Source organism: Gavialis gangeticus, unplaced genomic scaffold, assembly GCF_001723915.1.
Source record: "Gavialis gangeticus isolate Ggan-Ray unplaced genomic scaffold, GavGan_comp1, whole genome shotgun sequence".
NCBI classification, from domain to species: Eukaryota; Metazoa; Chordata; order Crocodylia; family Gavialidae; genus Gavialis; species Gavialis gangeticus.
Window position 1 is genome coordinate 28,989,210 of NW_017728996.1, and position 12,462 is coordinate 29,001,671.

General features: G+C 42.1%; 1 protein-coding gene across 1 annotated transcript in view; it reads right to left on the bottom strand.

Moving 5' to 3' along the window:
• MYO5A (myosin VA) overlaps positions 1-12,462 on the bottom strand; it is a 172,548-nt gene that overhangs the window by 32,155 nt on the left and 127,931 nt on the right. Inside the window, exons 30-34 of the mRNA XM_019503826.1 lie at positions 10,650-10,750; positions 8,403-8,483; positions 6,289-6,487; positions 3,933-4,007; positions 418-511 (exon numbers count right to left, since the gene is read on the bottom strand). Of these exons, the coding sequence (XP_019359371.1) occupies positions 418-511; positions 3,933-4,007; positions 6,289-6,487; positions 8,403-8,483; positions 10,650-10,750 (550 nt within the window). The remainder of the gene's footprint in view (positions 1-417; positions 512-3,932; positions 4,008-6,288; positions 6,488-8,402; positions 8,484-10,649; positions 10,751-12,462) is intronic.

A 12,462-nucleotide genomic window follows, 5' to 3' on the forward strand; every position in this document is an offset into this window, starting at 1 on the left:
TCCCATGAACAGGGGTAGGAAGTATGCCAGCAGTGGACGGGTAAGCCTGAAGAACTTGGTTGCTGGGGCAGGAGCAATGGCAGAGGAGTTGGGGTGGGGTGCAGTGGGGGCAGAAGCCCACGGGCTGTGTGCTAACCCTTTAGAGGCCACATGAGGCTCACAGGCTGCCAGTTGGACAGCCCTGCTTTAGAAGATGGTATTAAAAAGAATCACATAGTGCCCCTACTCTGCAGACACAATTCCCACTATGTTTCAGTTTCCTTATTTACTTAGTTGCTACTTAATGCAGTGCACACAAAGGATGGGCACCAAACATATACAGTGCCAGGATAGCTTGGGTTGGTACCAGGACAGCTTAAGTTCAGCAGGAAGTAAAATAACATCTTTTCCCTCTCACACAAACAAAATAACAAATACCTTCAAGTTCACCAATCTTTTTGGCAAAGACTTTCAACTGCTTTTTCAGTTTGCGAACAGTCTTGTCCTGCTTTTCAAGTTGCTCCATTAAATCCTGGAAATCAAAAGAAGAGATAATATTCAGGTACTGGAAGACTTTCATACCATGTGAAGCAGACACAAAACCAGCACTGTTAGCAATACAAAAAGGACTGTGAGAAAAGCTGAAAGGTGGTGCCACCGTCTGGCTGGAAATTGCAAGCTGGTACAATGCCTATAATTCAAGCCAAACAATATTGAAAGTATTGTCAAGTTGCTTGCAACATGATGAAGGCAATTGTTTTTATGCGAATCTGTTTTGCACATGCTCAGGTAACTATGTCAGTGCTTATGGTGAGAAGATGTTTTATTGCAAACGCATCTACCTAACGCTTTCTTTTCTTTCTCTTTCTCCTCTTTGTCCAAATGATGCACAAAACTCATTTCCTTCGACTCCACTACTGACCTTTATTCCTGCATTATCTATACCTGCCTTTAGACCTAACTTCATCCTCAGAAAGTGGAACAGGTTTAATAAGAAAGGGGTAAAATGGGAACAAGACCTATTTTCAACTTGACAAAAGAAATGACATATTTGTTGTAGTCCTCTGGCATAACCACTGCCTTCTGTAATTGAGTTTATTTAGACTGTAAAGTCATTGGATCATAGGAAAGTATGACTGGAAGGGGCCTCACAAGGCCATCCAGTCCAGCCCCCTTGATGAAGCATTCCAGCCAGATTTGCTCCGTCTAACCTGCTTTTGAAAGTTTCCAGGCACGGAGATTACACAAATTCTCCAGGTAACCTGTTCCAATGCCTGACCACTCTCATGGTCAGAAAGTTCCTCCTAATCTCCAGCCTAAATTTTCACTGCCAGAGCTTGAGGCCATTGTTCCAAGTCCTGTCCCCTACAGCCACAGAGAATAGCCCATCTCCATCTTCCCTATAATCACCCTTCAGGTAGTTTAAGACTGCTATCAAATCCCCCCTCAGTCTTCTCTTTTCTAGGCTAAATAACCGTAGTTCTTTCAGCCATTCCTGATAAGTCTCACTTCCCAGGCCCCTAATAATTTCTGCTACCTTGCGCTGGACTCTTTCCAAACTGTTCACATCCTTTTTGAAGTGCAGGGCCCAAAACTGGACCCAATACGCTAAATGAGGCCTCACCAGTGCTGAATAGAACAGAAAATCACTTCTCTTGACTTGCAAGTGACACTCTTAGTAATATAACCCAGGATGCTACCGTTTCTTTTTGAGCCCATTGTTGGCTCATATTCAGCTTGAGTCCACTGTAACCCACAGGTCTCTCTCTGAAGTATTGCAACCAAGCCCTTCATTCCCCTGTCTGTATTCGTGCATGAAGTTATTCTGTCCCAAGTTCAGGACTTCACACTTGTCCTTGCTGAATCTTATCTAGTTGATTGTGGACCATTTTTCCAGTCTATCCAGGTTATTCTGGATCCTGGCCTTGCCCTCCAGAGCATCTGAAATTCCACTCAAACTTGCTGTCATCCAGAAATTTGCTAAGTGTCCATTCGATCACATCATCCAAATCATTAATGAAGATGTTGAACAATAGTAGAACAGCTCAGACCCCTGGGGATCCCTACTTGATACCTCCTCCTCCTACCTAGACACTGAGCCAGTGCAGACTGCTCACTGAGTATGATGATCAGTGGTGTACCAATGGGTGGGGGGGAGGCGTGCCAGTTGGGCCCTCCAGGGGGCACTCAGTCCCCTGGCAGCACTTCCGGTTTTGCCCAACCCTAATCCCACCTCCCCCTGCAAGATTGGCCGTGAAGGGTGGGGGGCGGACACGCAAATGCAAGTATTGGGCCCCAGTCATCAGAGACCCACAGTACACCACTGATGATGATTCAACTAGTTATACATTCAACTTACGTATTTTCATAATTCTGTATTTCCTTAGTTTGCTAAAGAAGATGTCATGGGAGACTGTGTCAAAAGCCTTGCTCAAGTCAACATATACCATGCCCACTGCTTTCCCCTCATCCACAGAGCCTGTCACTTTATCATGGAAAGAAATCAGATTGGTCAGGCATGATTTGCTCTTGGTGAATCCATGCCGACTGTTCCTGATTACTTTGTTCTTCTCTAGTTGCTTCACAATGAATTCCTTGAGGATCTGCTCCATGATCTTTCTAGGTATAGAGGTCAGGCTGACTGGAGCATAAACCACATTTTTATATTGTATTTGTATAGCATCTAGCACATGGGATCATGGTCCATGACTGGGGCTCCTTTGATGTTACTGTAATATAATTAAACTTACACTTTGTGTGTGGTCCCTAATATAGATGGCAAGTACTTCAGGGCAGCTATCATTTCTCATTTTATCAGCATGACTTATAATAAAGAATATTTTAATTTAAAAAGTTTTTAACAATTTGTCAGAAGCCTCTGAAGATTAAGTGAATGCAGAAAAGCTCAAAAGTCAAGTCAGATAAAGTGAATTAAAACAATTTAAAAGAAAACAACCCTCTTCTTGAAACTTAATACTCCTTTATGTTAATGAGGCAACACATGCCGTCTTCATCAGAAGCATCCCTCACAGAAGTTCTCTCAAATATCTTGGAAAATATTAACATATATCTTTGTCAACTCGTGGGAAGCAGGCATAAAACCGGTCTTAATTATGCCCTAGAGAGTTTATTAGCTAAGGTACTGCAAGTGAAAAATATTTAGCATAAAAACCACCATTAAATAGAAAAATTAGATATAATATTTCTATTAACATTAATAGAATATGCACATTTATTGACTGAAGACTGACTTAAGGAAATTAACTTCAACTCCACAACAAATTTGGTGGCAGAAAAAACGTGTCTTCATGATTCCCTTCTGAACTAGCTAAATAGTCATGAGCCTCTTTTTATTAACAAATTAAATCTTGTAAGTGAATTTATTTTTCCAAGTTGAGGTACTATATCCTTAGAGAAAAAACTGGAGTGTTTTGATTCCATTGTCTTTATCATTGATGAATTTTACAATTTCAAAAGACTGTTCAGTCCTACAATTATTTATTAACATGAGGAGCTGTAAGAAGTTCCATTAACAAATAGACGTATGCAGAACTATTCATAATAACAGGCCTCGTATGTCTAGTATTGTGCATCTGTAGGATCAGGCCTATATTTTGCAGAGTTGGGTTTTAAAAGTTCATATTCAGCAGAGAGCAAATTTGGAAGTGAGGCATTTTAGCATCACAACTCATTTGGATTTTATATTAAATGCTTTGATCATGCTGCAAAACTCATATTAGTAACAAACTGTGCATCAAAAAGAGACATCACAATTACACATATGACACTGAAGACTGACAAAAGAAAGCTGCGAGAGGGGAAATGGACATTGTGAAGCTGTCTGTAGAAGATTTCTTTGGAGAAGGGAGAAGGCAGCCAGCCTGTTCTTCAGTTAGTGCTCCAGAAGTAGCAAACACAACAACACAGAAAAAGGATCCATTTGATCTACATACAATCATCCGCTTGTAAAGTGAAATCCGGTACGATTGATACTTCATGGGGTCATCTGCATATAACTCCTCATAATACTGAAAAAATAGGTACAGTGTATTTTTCCCCTTTCCTCTGAGACACTAATATTTCAGCCAGCAATGTTAACATAAAATCAGGTTAAAACAAAATTAAGCAGTTCATCATTTTTCAGGCAGTCATATCTTTCTGTTCCTTCCATCCTCCCCCATCAACAGTTATTTGTTTAGATGAAATGACAAAGTGCTAATTACTAAGGAAATTTCTACAGCAATACTGTACTTTTGAGAGTCTAAAATAAGACTGACATGCGAAGGTTACAATGAATGTTTACAATATGACCAGGGGAATACAACATATGTTAGTACCCTAAGATTACATCTAAAAAAACTGTGAGTTCTTTCCAACAGGCAGGGAAAGTGAAGAATGCAGTCAATCCCAGATGGATTTTACATTCTAACATCAGAATGAGAATATTAAAGAGCAAGTCTAATGGTGATAAGGAACATACCTTGATTTTGAAAAGAAACAAAATTCTTTTGCAGTTAATTATGACTGTGTGTTGTCTCAGAAGCCAACAATGCAGTGAGTAGCTCTCAGAGCCAAATACCAATGCATAGACTCATAGACTCAGCAGAGGTAAGGAGCTGTATAGGTGGGAAAACTTTTAGCATCTAAGGGATAAGACTACAGCTGAGAAACTAGTAAAGTGCCTTCAGTCATTAACTTATTCTCAAGATTATCTCTTGCTCATGACCTGAATTATCTATCAGCTTCCTCAAAACCTCATGTACCGCAGTATACCCCTAACCTGCTGTTATATAGTTAAACAGAAAAGAAAACATCTCAGGTATCAAGAACAGAGGAGCCAGGAAGGCCTTCTCTCCCCCAAGAAGTAGCACTGCTCAGTTTACTATAAAAAGTACCTTCAACAAAGAAAAGTAGGAATCCTGAAAAAAAAACTTCCCCATTTTCCTGTTTTGGACCCTATGTACTAGGAAGCACATTTCTACAGAGGATGAGGAACTGGGGAGTCTGTTTCATTTGTTTCTGAATTCATCCCAAAATGCTAATAACTATCAAAGGAGAAAACACCAATTGGCCAGGAAACTTCTATCAAGTGCCCATTTGTAGAAACAGTTGTTCCTGTGAAACACGATGAACAGACAGCAAAAAACACAATGCTTGACCTACGTCAGGGGTGTCAAACATATGGCCTAAAAGCTGGATCAAGCCTGTGGAGCCCTATGATCCAGTGCATGGGTCTTGGAGTGACCTCGCATGCCGCATGCGGTGTGCAGAGCTGGTCTAGTTCAAGAGATGGACTCAGTGCCGCAGGCACTAAACACATCACAGGAAGTAGGTCTGGGGCGCACACTGGATCCATAGATGGTCTGGATTGGGCTGTGATGGAGACAGCAAGGGCCAGTCTGGTGTGGCACTGCATGCAGTGTAACACCCCCTGCTGGCCCCCTGTGCTCTGTGTAGTGCATGTGGCCAGTCCTGCCCTGCATGCTGTGACTCCCTACCAAAATGGCCCTGGGTGCTGGCTCCAGGGCCACTCCTGATCAGGCCCCAGGCCACCTGCATGGTGGAGCCATCATATAGGTTTGGTTTAGAGGGGTGCCACATGCAATGCACACCCATGCCACCCCATGCACTGTGTGCAACACAAACACTGGAGCAGGGATGGTGCATGCTGCACTCACCTTGGACCCTCTGTGCTCTGTTTGATGTGTGCAGAGCCCATGGTGCTGGGTCCAACCTGCAAGCTGCATGCAGTGCAATCCCTGGAGTGATGCATGGTCCCAATTTCGCCTAGTGACTCTTATCCAGCCCTGACTTACATAGCTTGAGATGCAGGAAAAAGTGAAAGCTACAGACCCATTACGGGTGTAATGAGGGGCATCCTCCTCTAACATTATTCTACATACGTGTAATCTAGCGCAAGCCAGAGGTAATACTACTGTTCTGTTGGAGCATTTTTATGAGCTCCAGGGACAGCCATCATTCTATTGGGTATGACTTGGCAGCAACCACAAGAGTGCCATCACATGTCTAACAGCCCAATCCTCTCCAAGTCAGTGGTAGAATTATAGCAGGGGGACTCTGGAGAGTTACTGCCAGAGAAATGTCCTGTGTAATGTGCCTGGATGAAATGTTGTCAACTGGCAGCAGTCATATCGCGTATTAAATTAATTGCTTTGCTTGAAAAATGCTGCTGCATACATGTAAGCAACCTTGGGAGATTCTCATTTGAAAACTAGGGAGGATGTGTGCACTGGTGACCTCTCTCCCTAATGTTCCTAAGTCGTTACATTGCAGTAGCATTTCTCTTACCAAGTTTTCATTAGTCAGACGGGTGATCTCATGCTGTAGACTGGCTTCAATCCGGGCCTCTGGGGGCAGCTGCAGGTTTTGTGCCAAAAGCTGCTGCTGGCGATTGTTCTCTTCCTTCAGACTTTGAATCTCACCCCGGAGAGCTTCCAGCTCATTCTCATGGGTCTTCTTCTGGGACTGAAGCTGAGATTCCAAAAGCCTGCAAAAACCGAGCAGGATTGGAGAGACATTTAGCATTCACATCGCAAACTCACCCTAGGAGTCCAAAGCTTTAACTGCTGCTCAGAAATAAATATGTAAGCTTTGACTTGCAAGAAAAAATGAAGAAGACAGAGTACTCTTTAAACCCTTCAATATGTCATCAGATTAAACGGTATCCAAACTCTCAAACAGTGGGAGACAATAAACTAACAGTGACTTTGCTAAGCATTTCCCTCTGAACAAGAACTGAATGAACACTGTTCAGCAACACTGAAAACATGCCCTAATACTTAATATATCTGTAAATCTCCATAGACTGGTGATGTTAGATTTAAATAGACCATGTTAGGTTTAAACAGAGCACATTAAGTAGTTAAAATTAAACTGGTGTCTTAAGTTAGACCCATATGGTAATTAGTTGTTTTACTGTTAACTCTTTTCAGTTAGAAATGTTTGAATAACTCCTGTTCAAGTGCAAATGAACATATATTGGCCAAATTTGGCATTTGAAAATGCAATGGACATTTTGAGAGAGGATTGCCATTAATGCTAGAAAGGTAAGCTGGAGCACTGAGTACAGGACTGGGAACGAAGAATTTAGTGTTTTACCTGGCTCTGCCACTGACTCGTTCTTTGTCTTGTGGGGAAAAGTGATATCTCAAATCCCGCACAAACGAAATGGAAGCAATAAGTAATTGCTTATGTCAGAGGAGTGTGGATTAGTTCATGTTTGTAGGGCAGTGTCACGATGCAATGATTCATTCTTTGGGGCATGTACAGGAAATGGCACTAATACTGACATAAGACAGACTTTCAGGGTTTAAAAATGCATAAGGCAGCCAACTTAACTAGCAGCGACATTGATGAAGGCATACAGTCATTTACCCACAGCACTTTGTCACTTAAGTCTAACACTTGGTTGCTGCTTTAATCCTAGGTCAAGAAAAAGATGCAGAGCAACCTCTCCCCAATCCCACTCTGCAGAACATTCCCTATTCCATGTTAGTTCTTAGCATACAGACAACACAAGGTTACATTTAAGATTTGTTAGTGCAAGGAAAAGAAAGATATTGGTGAATAGCATTCATTACAAAGTCCCTGCTTTGCCGGCTACTACTTGAATGTGTAATTGTGCACTTCTTAAAAACAACAATGCTGCACTAAAGGATTCATTACAAATGGAAGACTATAGACACTCCAGGACAAGTTTTCATGGATGGGAACACACAAATACTAACATGTGCTAGTTACCGAGGGGTAACTGCAAGAGGCTGCGTGCATTTCACCAATCAGATGCCAGTTTAGCAACATGCACATGCATTTGCAAAGTTGCAATAACTGCATATCTTTTAATTTGGATACACTTTTGAACACTGTCCTGCCATTTTGAAAACTTACTCCTAATTTGAGTGAATTTTGAATGAATGCATCTCTTGGCATTCCTTTCTCCGAGGACACTGGATGGTTATATGGGGTCAAAAGTAGGGAAGTTACAACAATTAAATTAAAAATCCTAGAGGTTATTTTAACAACACTATTAACATCTCAAAAATTCTTGCACATACGGAAAAATCCATGCACATGTACGATGGGGCAGATAAGTAACAAAGCTTCCTTCATTTCAATTGTAGGAATGCTAGGGTTTTTATACTGTCATTTTTGTGTGGCTTAAGCACTTGTAATACATTACGTATTAACTGTTAGAGCCATCTTAAGATTTTAACAATATGACTTGACAGGTAGACTGGCTCAGACCAGGCTTTCTGCTAATCTTAATAAAGTTAATACTGATGAATGATTTTTGAACTATTAGTGGATAAGAAACATTGCAGCTGAAGCAATCCCATAGCAAGGGGTACAGTTAGTTAGGAGGCAGAATGCAAAGAAAAGTCATTTTGGAGAAGTCTGGTAACCTGTTGGCTTGTTTTAACCCTTCATAAACCAGCCATAGCTCTCCATCCTCATTCAGCATATGATAGTCTTGAGGCGATTGTCTTCCAAGCAAAATGTTTAAAAGATAAAAACACAAAAGGGATACAAGATGATAATAAGCAGGGATCCTGGTTTTCTCTGTTTAAAAATTGCAAATTCTGATTAAAAACCCCAAAATCCACATTTTTCCAAAATTAAAACACCACTATATAGAACGATATCAGTTGAATACAATGTTTTATTGAGGCCTACCAGTGCCTCAATCATTATAATAAGATAAATTCTAAATACCTATATATTTTAGTGTTTGATTTTTTTTCCCCATAGAAAACCAGTGCTCCCCTGCCCCCTTTGCTCACCAGGCTGCAGATCCAGCTGTGGCTTTGGTCCCCACTGCTTTGTGGTGCTAAGCAGCCCTGATATGCCAGTGTCCTACCCCTGCCCATGCTGTTTCCCCTCACTCCAAAACTACAGCCCCCTGGCCCTGCTAGTGCCCCTCACTCTCTACCCACAGTCCCCCCACACCCTGTTGGTGCCCCTCACTCCCCACCCACAGCTCCCTGGGCCCCTCACTCCTTAACCACAGCCTACCACCCCTTCCCCCAGCAATGCTGGTGTCCTTCACTCACTACCTGCAGCCCCTGCCCTCCAGCTCTACCAGAGGGGGCCCCCAGCTGCCAGGGCTACAGGAGCAGCCCCTCCCCACCCACAGTAGCACCCAAGGCCCGGCTGCCACTCACAGGAGGCGGCGGCTGATGCAGCGGAAGTGGAGCATGGAACTCAGCTCAACCCCCAACAGTGGCATGGCCGGAGCAGAGACTCAGGGCAGGGGTGGAGAATGCGTTCTGCCTGTAGCGGGCTCAGGGCTCCACGCCCTCCCCACAGATGCCTGCACAGCCCAGTGGGCCGGATCCAGCACAGGAGCAGAGTGGAAGGCAGGCTTGATGCCACCGTCAGAAGACCCCACGCTGGCCAAACCACCATGGTGAGGTTGCCCCTGCCCACCTGGCAGCAGCAGTGGTGGCATGGAACTGTGCCCCCTACTGTTGCTGGTGGACAGGGAACACCTTGCCATCACAATGCAGCTGGTATGGGGCTCCCAATGGCAGCACTAAGCCTGCCGGCCCCTCTCTGCTCTCCCACACCAGATCCCACCTGCTGGGCTGTGAAGGCCCCTGGGGGGAGGGCAGCAGGGTGGGGAGACCTGAGCCTGCAGCTCGCATCTGCCCCCACCCTTTGCACAAGTCTGGGGGGCACGTGCCCCCCATGCCTCCCTCCCCAAGACTGCATGTAGCACAGGGAGCCAGCCCCCGGTTGCCCCTGCAGACGAGCCACCTGTGGCTCCATCCTTCTCCCCCAACTGGGCCCCACGTTCCTGCCTTGGCGCTGCACCCCATGCACAGCTTGCTTGGGCAGTGCCCTCAGCCCCAGCCCTGCCCTACTCCTTCCCTCATTGGGGTTTTTAATCTGTTCCCCCTCCTCCAGACTTACCTGGAGGAAGCTACTCTCCATGCTGCCTGGCTGCCACATGCATGTGTGTGTGCACACATGTATATGGCACTTCCTGCTTCTGATCAGCCTCCTCCCACTCCCCCCAGCCCCAAGCTGTCCTGTGCAGGCTGGAACTCTGCCAGCCTGCAAGGGGAACCTGCTGTTTCTCACGTTTTTCTCCTTTAAAGGAGAAAGTCCATGTTTTTTCCTTAAAAGCAGAAAATCTGCATTCTTCTCTGTCAAAGGAAAATATCCACGTTTTTCCACAGTGAACAGGAAACCTGGATCCCTGGTAAGACATGTTATTGAGAGGACACATTAACCCATAATTATTAATTGAGCAATCCCGTTCTGAATGCTGGAGAAGACTGTTGCATTCCAAGATACGGATTATTACATATTGTTATGGAAACAGCTGGAAAAGAGGATATATATTATCAAAGAGAAATGGCAAACCAAAATGGAGACATGGTAAAGTGGTACTTTGAGTAACATAGCCAATTACAGCCCTGGAGATGGAGTCTGTGGGAAGTTTAACTTTGTATTTCTACATCAGCATTTTGCATATGTAAGTTTTATCTATCAGCCTAACTTAAACCCCAAATACAAATACACTTAAGGAATCTTGTCTAATCCTGAAGCAACTTGCTGTGTATGGTAGAAAAATGTGGATGGTGAAAACAGTTCCAAAATGGTTATGAAAAGCCAAAAAAAAGAAAAAACCCCAGAATTCATACCTATTTGTTTCCTTCAGCCCAATATATGCCTGAGCTATTTCTCCTTTGTCTTTCATCTTCTGTACATCCTCCAAGAGGATTGTGGAATCTGTCATGGTATTCTGGGGTAAAATAAATTTCCAAGGTAAGTTTCAACCTTACATCTAATTCTTTACATTTACAGACTGAGGTCTACATTTTGTCCCCTTTATTCAAATCAAATAGTGTCCAATTTATGGAGTAGCACCATTACACTGAGCAAGTCAACTTGGGGAAAAGGGTGTACTGTTGGGGAAAAAGGGGTCTGTACTGTGCTGGACTGCATGGCATATAAAACATACACACTAAAATATTGATTATTTTACCTACTCAGCATGCAAACCTGAGAATATTTCTCCCTTCATTGCCCATCATCAGAAAGGAGCAAAATAAATTTCATGAAATGTGAAATTTACATTTCTTTCAATTAACATGCACTATCTTCTCATTTTTAAACATGAGAAGCATAATTTCAAAATACATGTTTACAAAAACATTTGAATCCTGTTTGCACTTCATAAATGGTAATACTAACTGTGTACTACTTGGAACTTCATAATTAAATTTCCATCCCTGCTTTATACATTTTTTAAAAATTATTTTGGAAAGTTGCCAATAACTTACAAGGACTAGGGCATCTTGAAACTCCAGAGAGTTCAATTTTTGGCGCTGCATTTTCCATTGTTTCTTCACATAATTCAGTCAGATTTTACATGGTTGCTAGAATAGCCTGCATCAGTATGATTTTAATTGTGTGCTGTTTTTTGGGGATGACAATATAGTCCAGCCATATAATTAACAGATACAAGGAACTAGAATTTGGCATTTTTGTTTCCTGCCCACAATTAAATCCTAAGTCTCTGAGAAAGACTGTTACAAAATACTGAAGACTTAGCCTGCTGAAAACGTATTTGGAAAACAGATCTATATGCTTAACATGTATTTGCACCACATTTGTGCCTTGAAGTATAAGAAATGACAAAATACAATGAAATGGAGTGGTAAGCTTCTCTCAGAATTATTGCCAGCTTCCTTGTTAGCTCTCGAGTAAAGTTTTCTGTTGTGAAAACAGAAATGTAAGAAAATACCGTAACATTTATTATTTTATTCTATCTTTTTGGAGCAAAATTATTCTCTCTCATCCATCAAACCAATCAAGCTTTGCAACACTATATATGTGTATTATCATCTCTAATTTAAAAAGACATGCAATTATTTTTTTCTTCAGAACTATCACTCATGGTGTGGCTATAGTACTATTTAAATGAAATCATTTAATTAAAAAAAACAAACAGAATTTCAGTTTCTCTCAGGTCGATTTTTATCTCTCTAAATATGGTTCTCTCAGCTAAACCTATTAAACAAATGTTCAGCCATTCTTTCCACACATTTTTACATTGCAGTTTAATTCTGGAGCATGTTATCTTTTGACATCTTTACTAATAGATACTAGAAAATAAGGCCAATTTTCACACCACAGATTTACTTTTTATTTCACAAACTATGTTGCAATATTAGTTTCTTTAAAAAGGACACTTTAATACAATACTTTATTTTGACTGGCTGCCTAAGTCCATGTTTGGTTCACTTTATCTTCAGGTTACCACAAACTGTTAGTACTTCTTTGAGTCTAGATCAATGATTCTCAACCACAGAATCTACAAAACAACTTGTAGATAAATACCTTGTTTCCTCAAGAGTAATGAGAAAGTTCTTTCTAATTACTGCAAAATGTGATTGCTAAACTTCAAAACACAGTTATTCATGTAAGTCAATGAAGTGACCGTTCAAACTT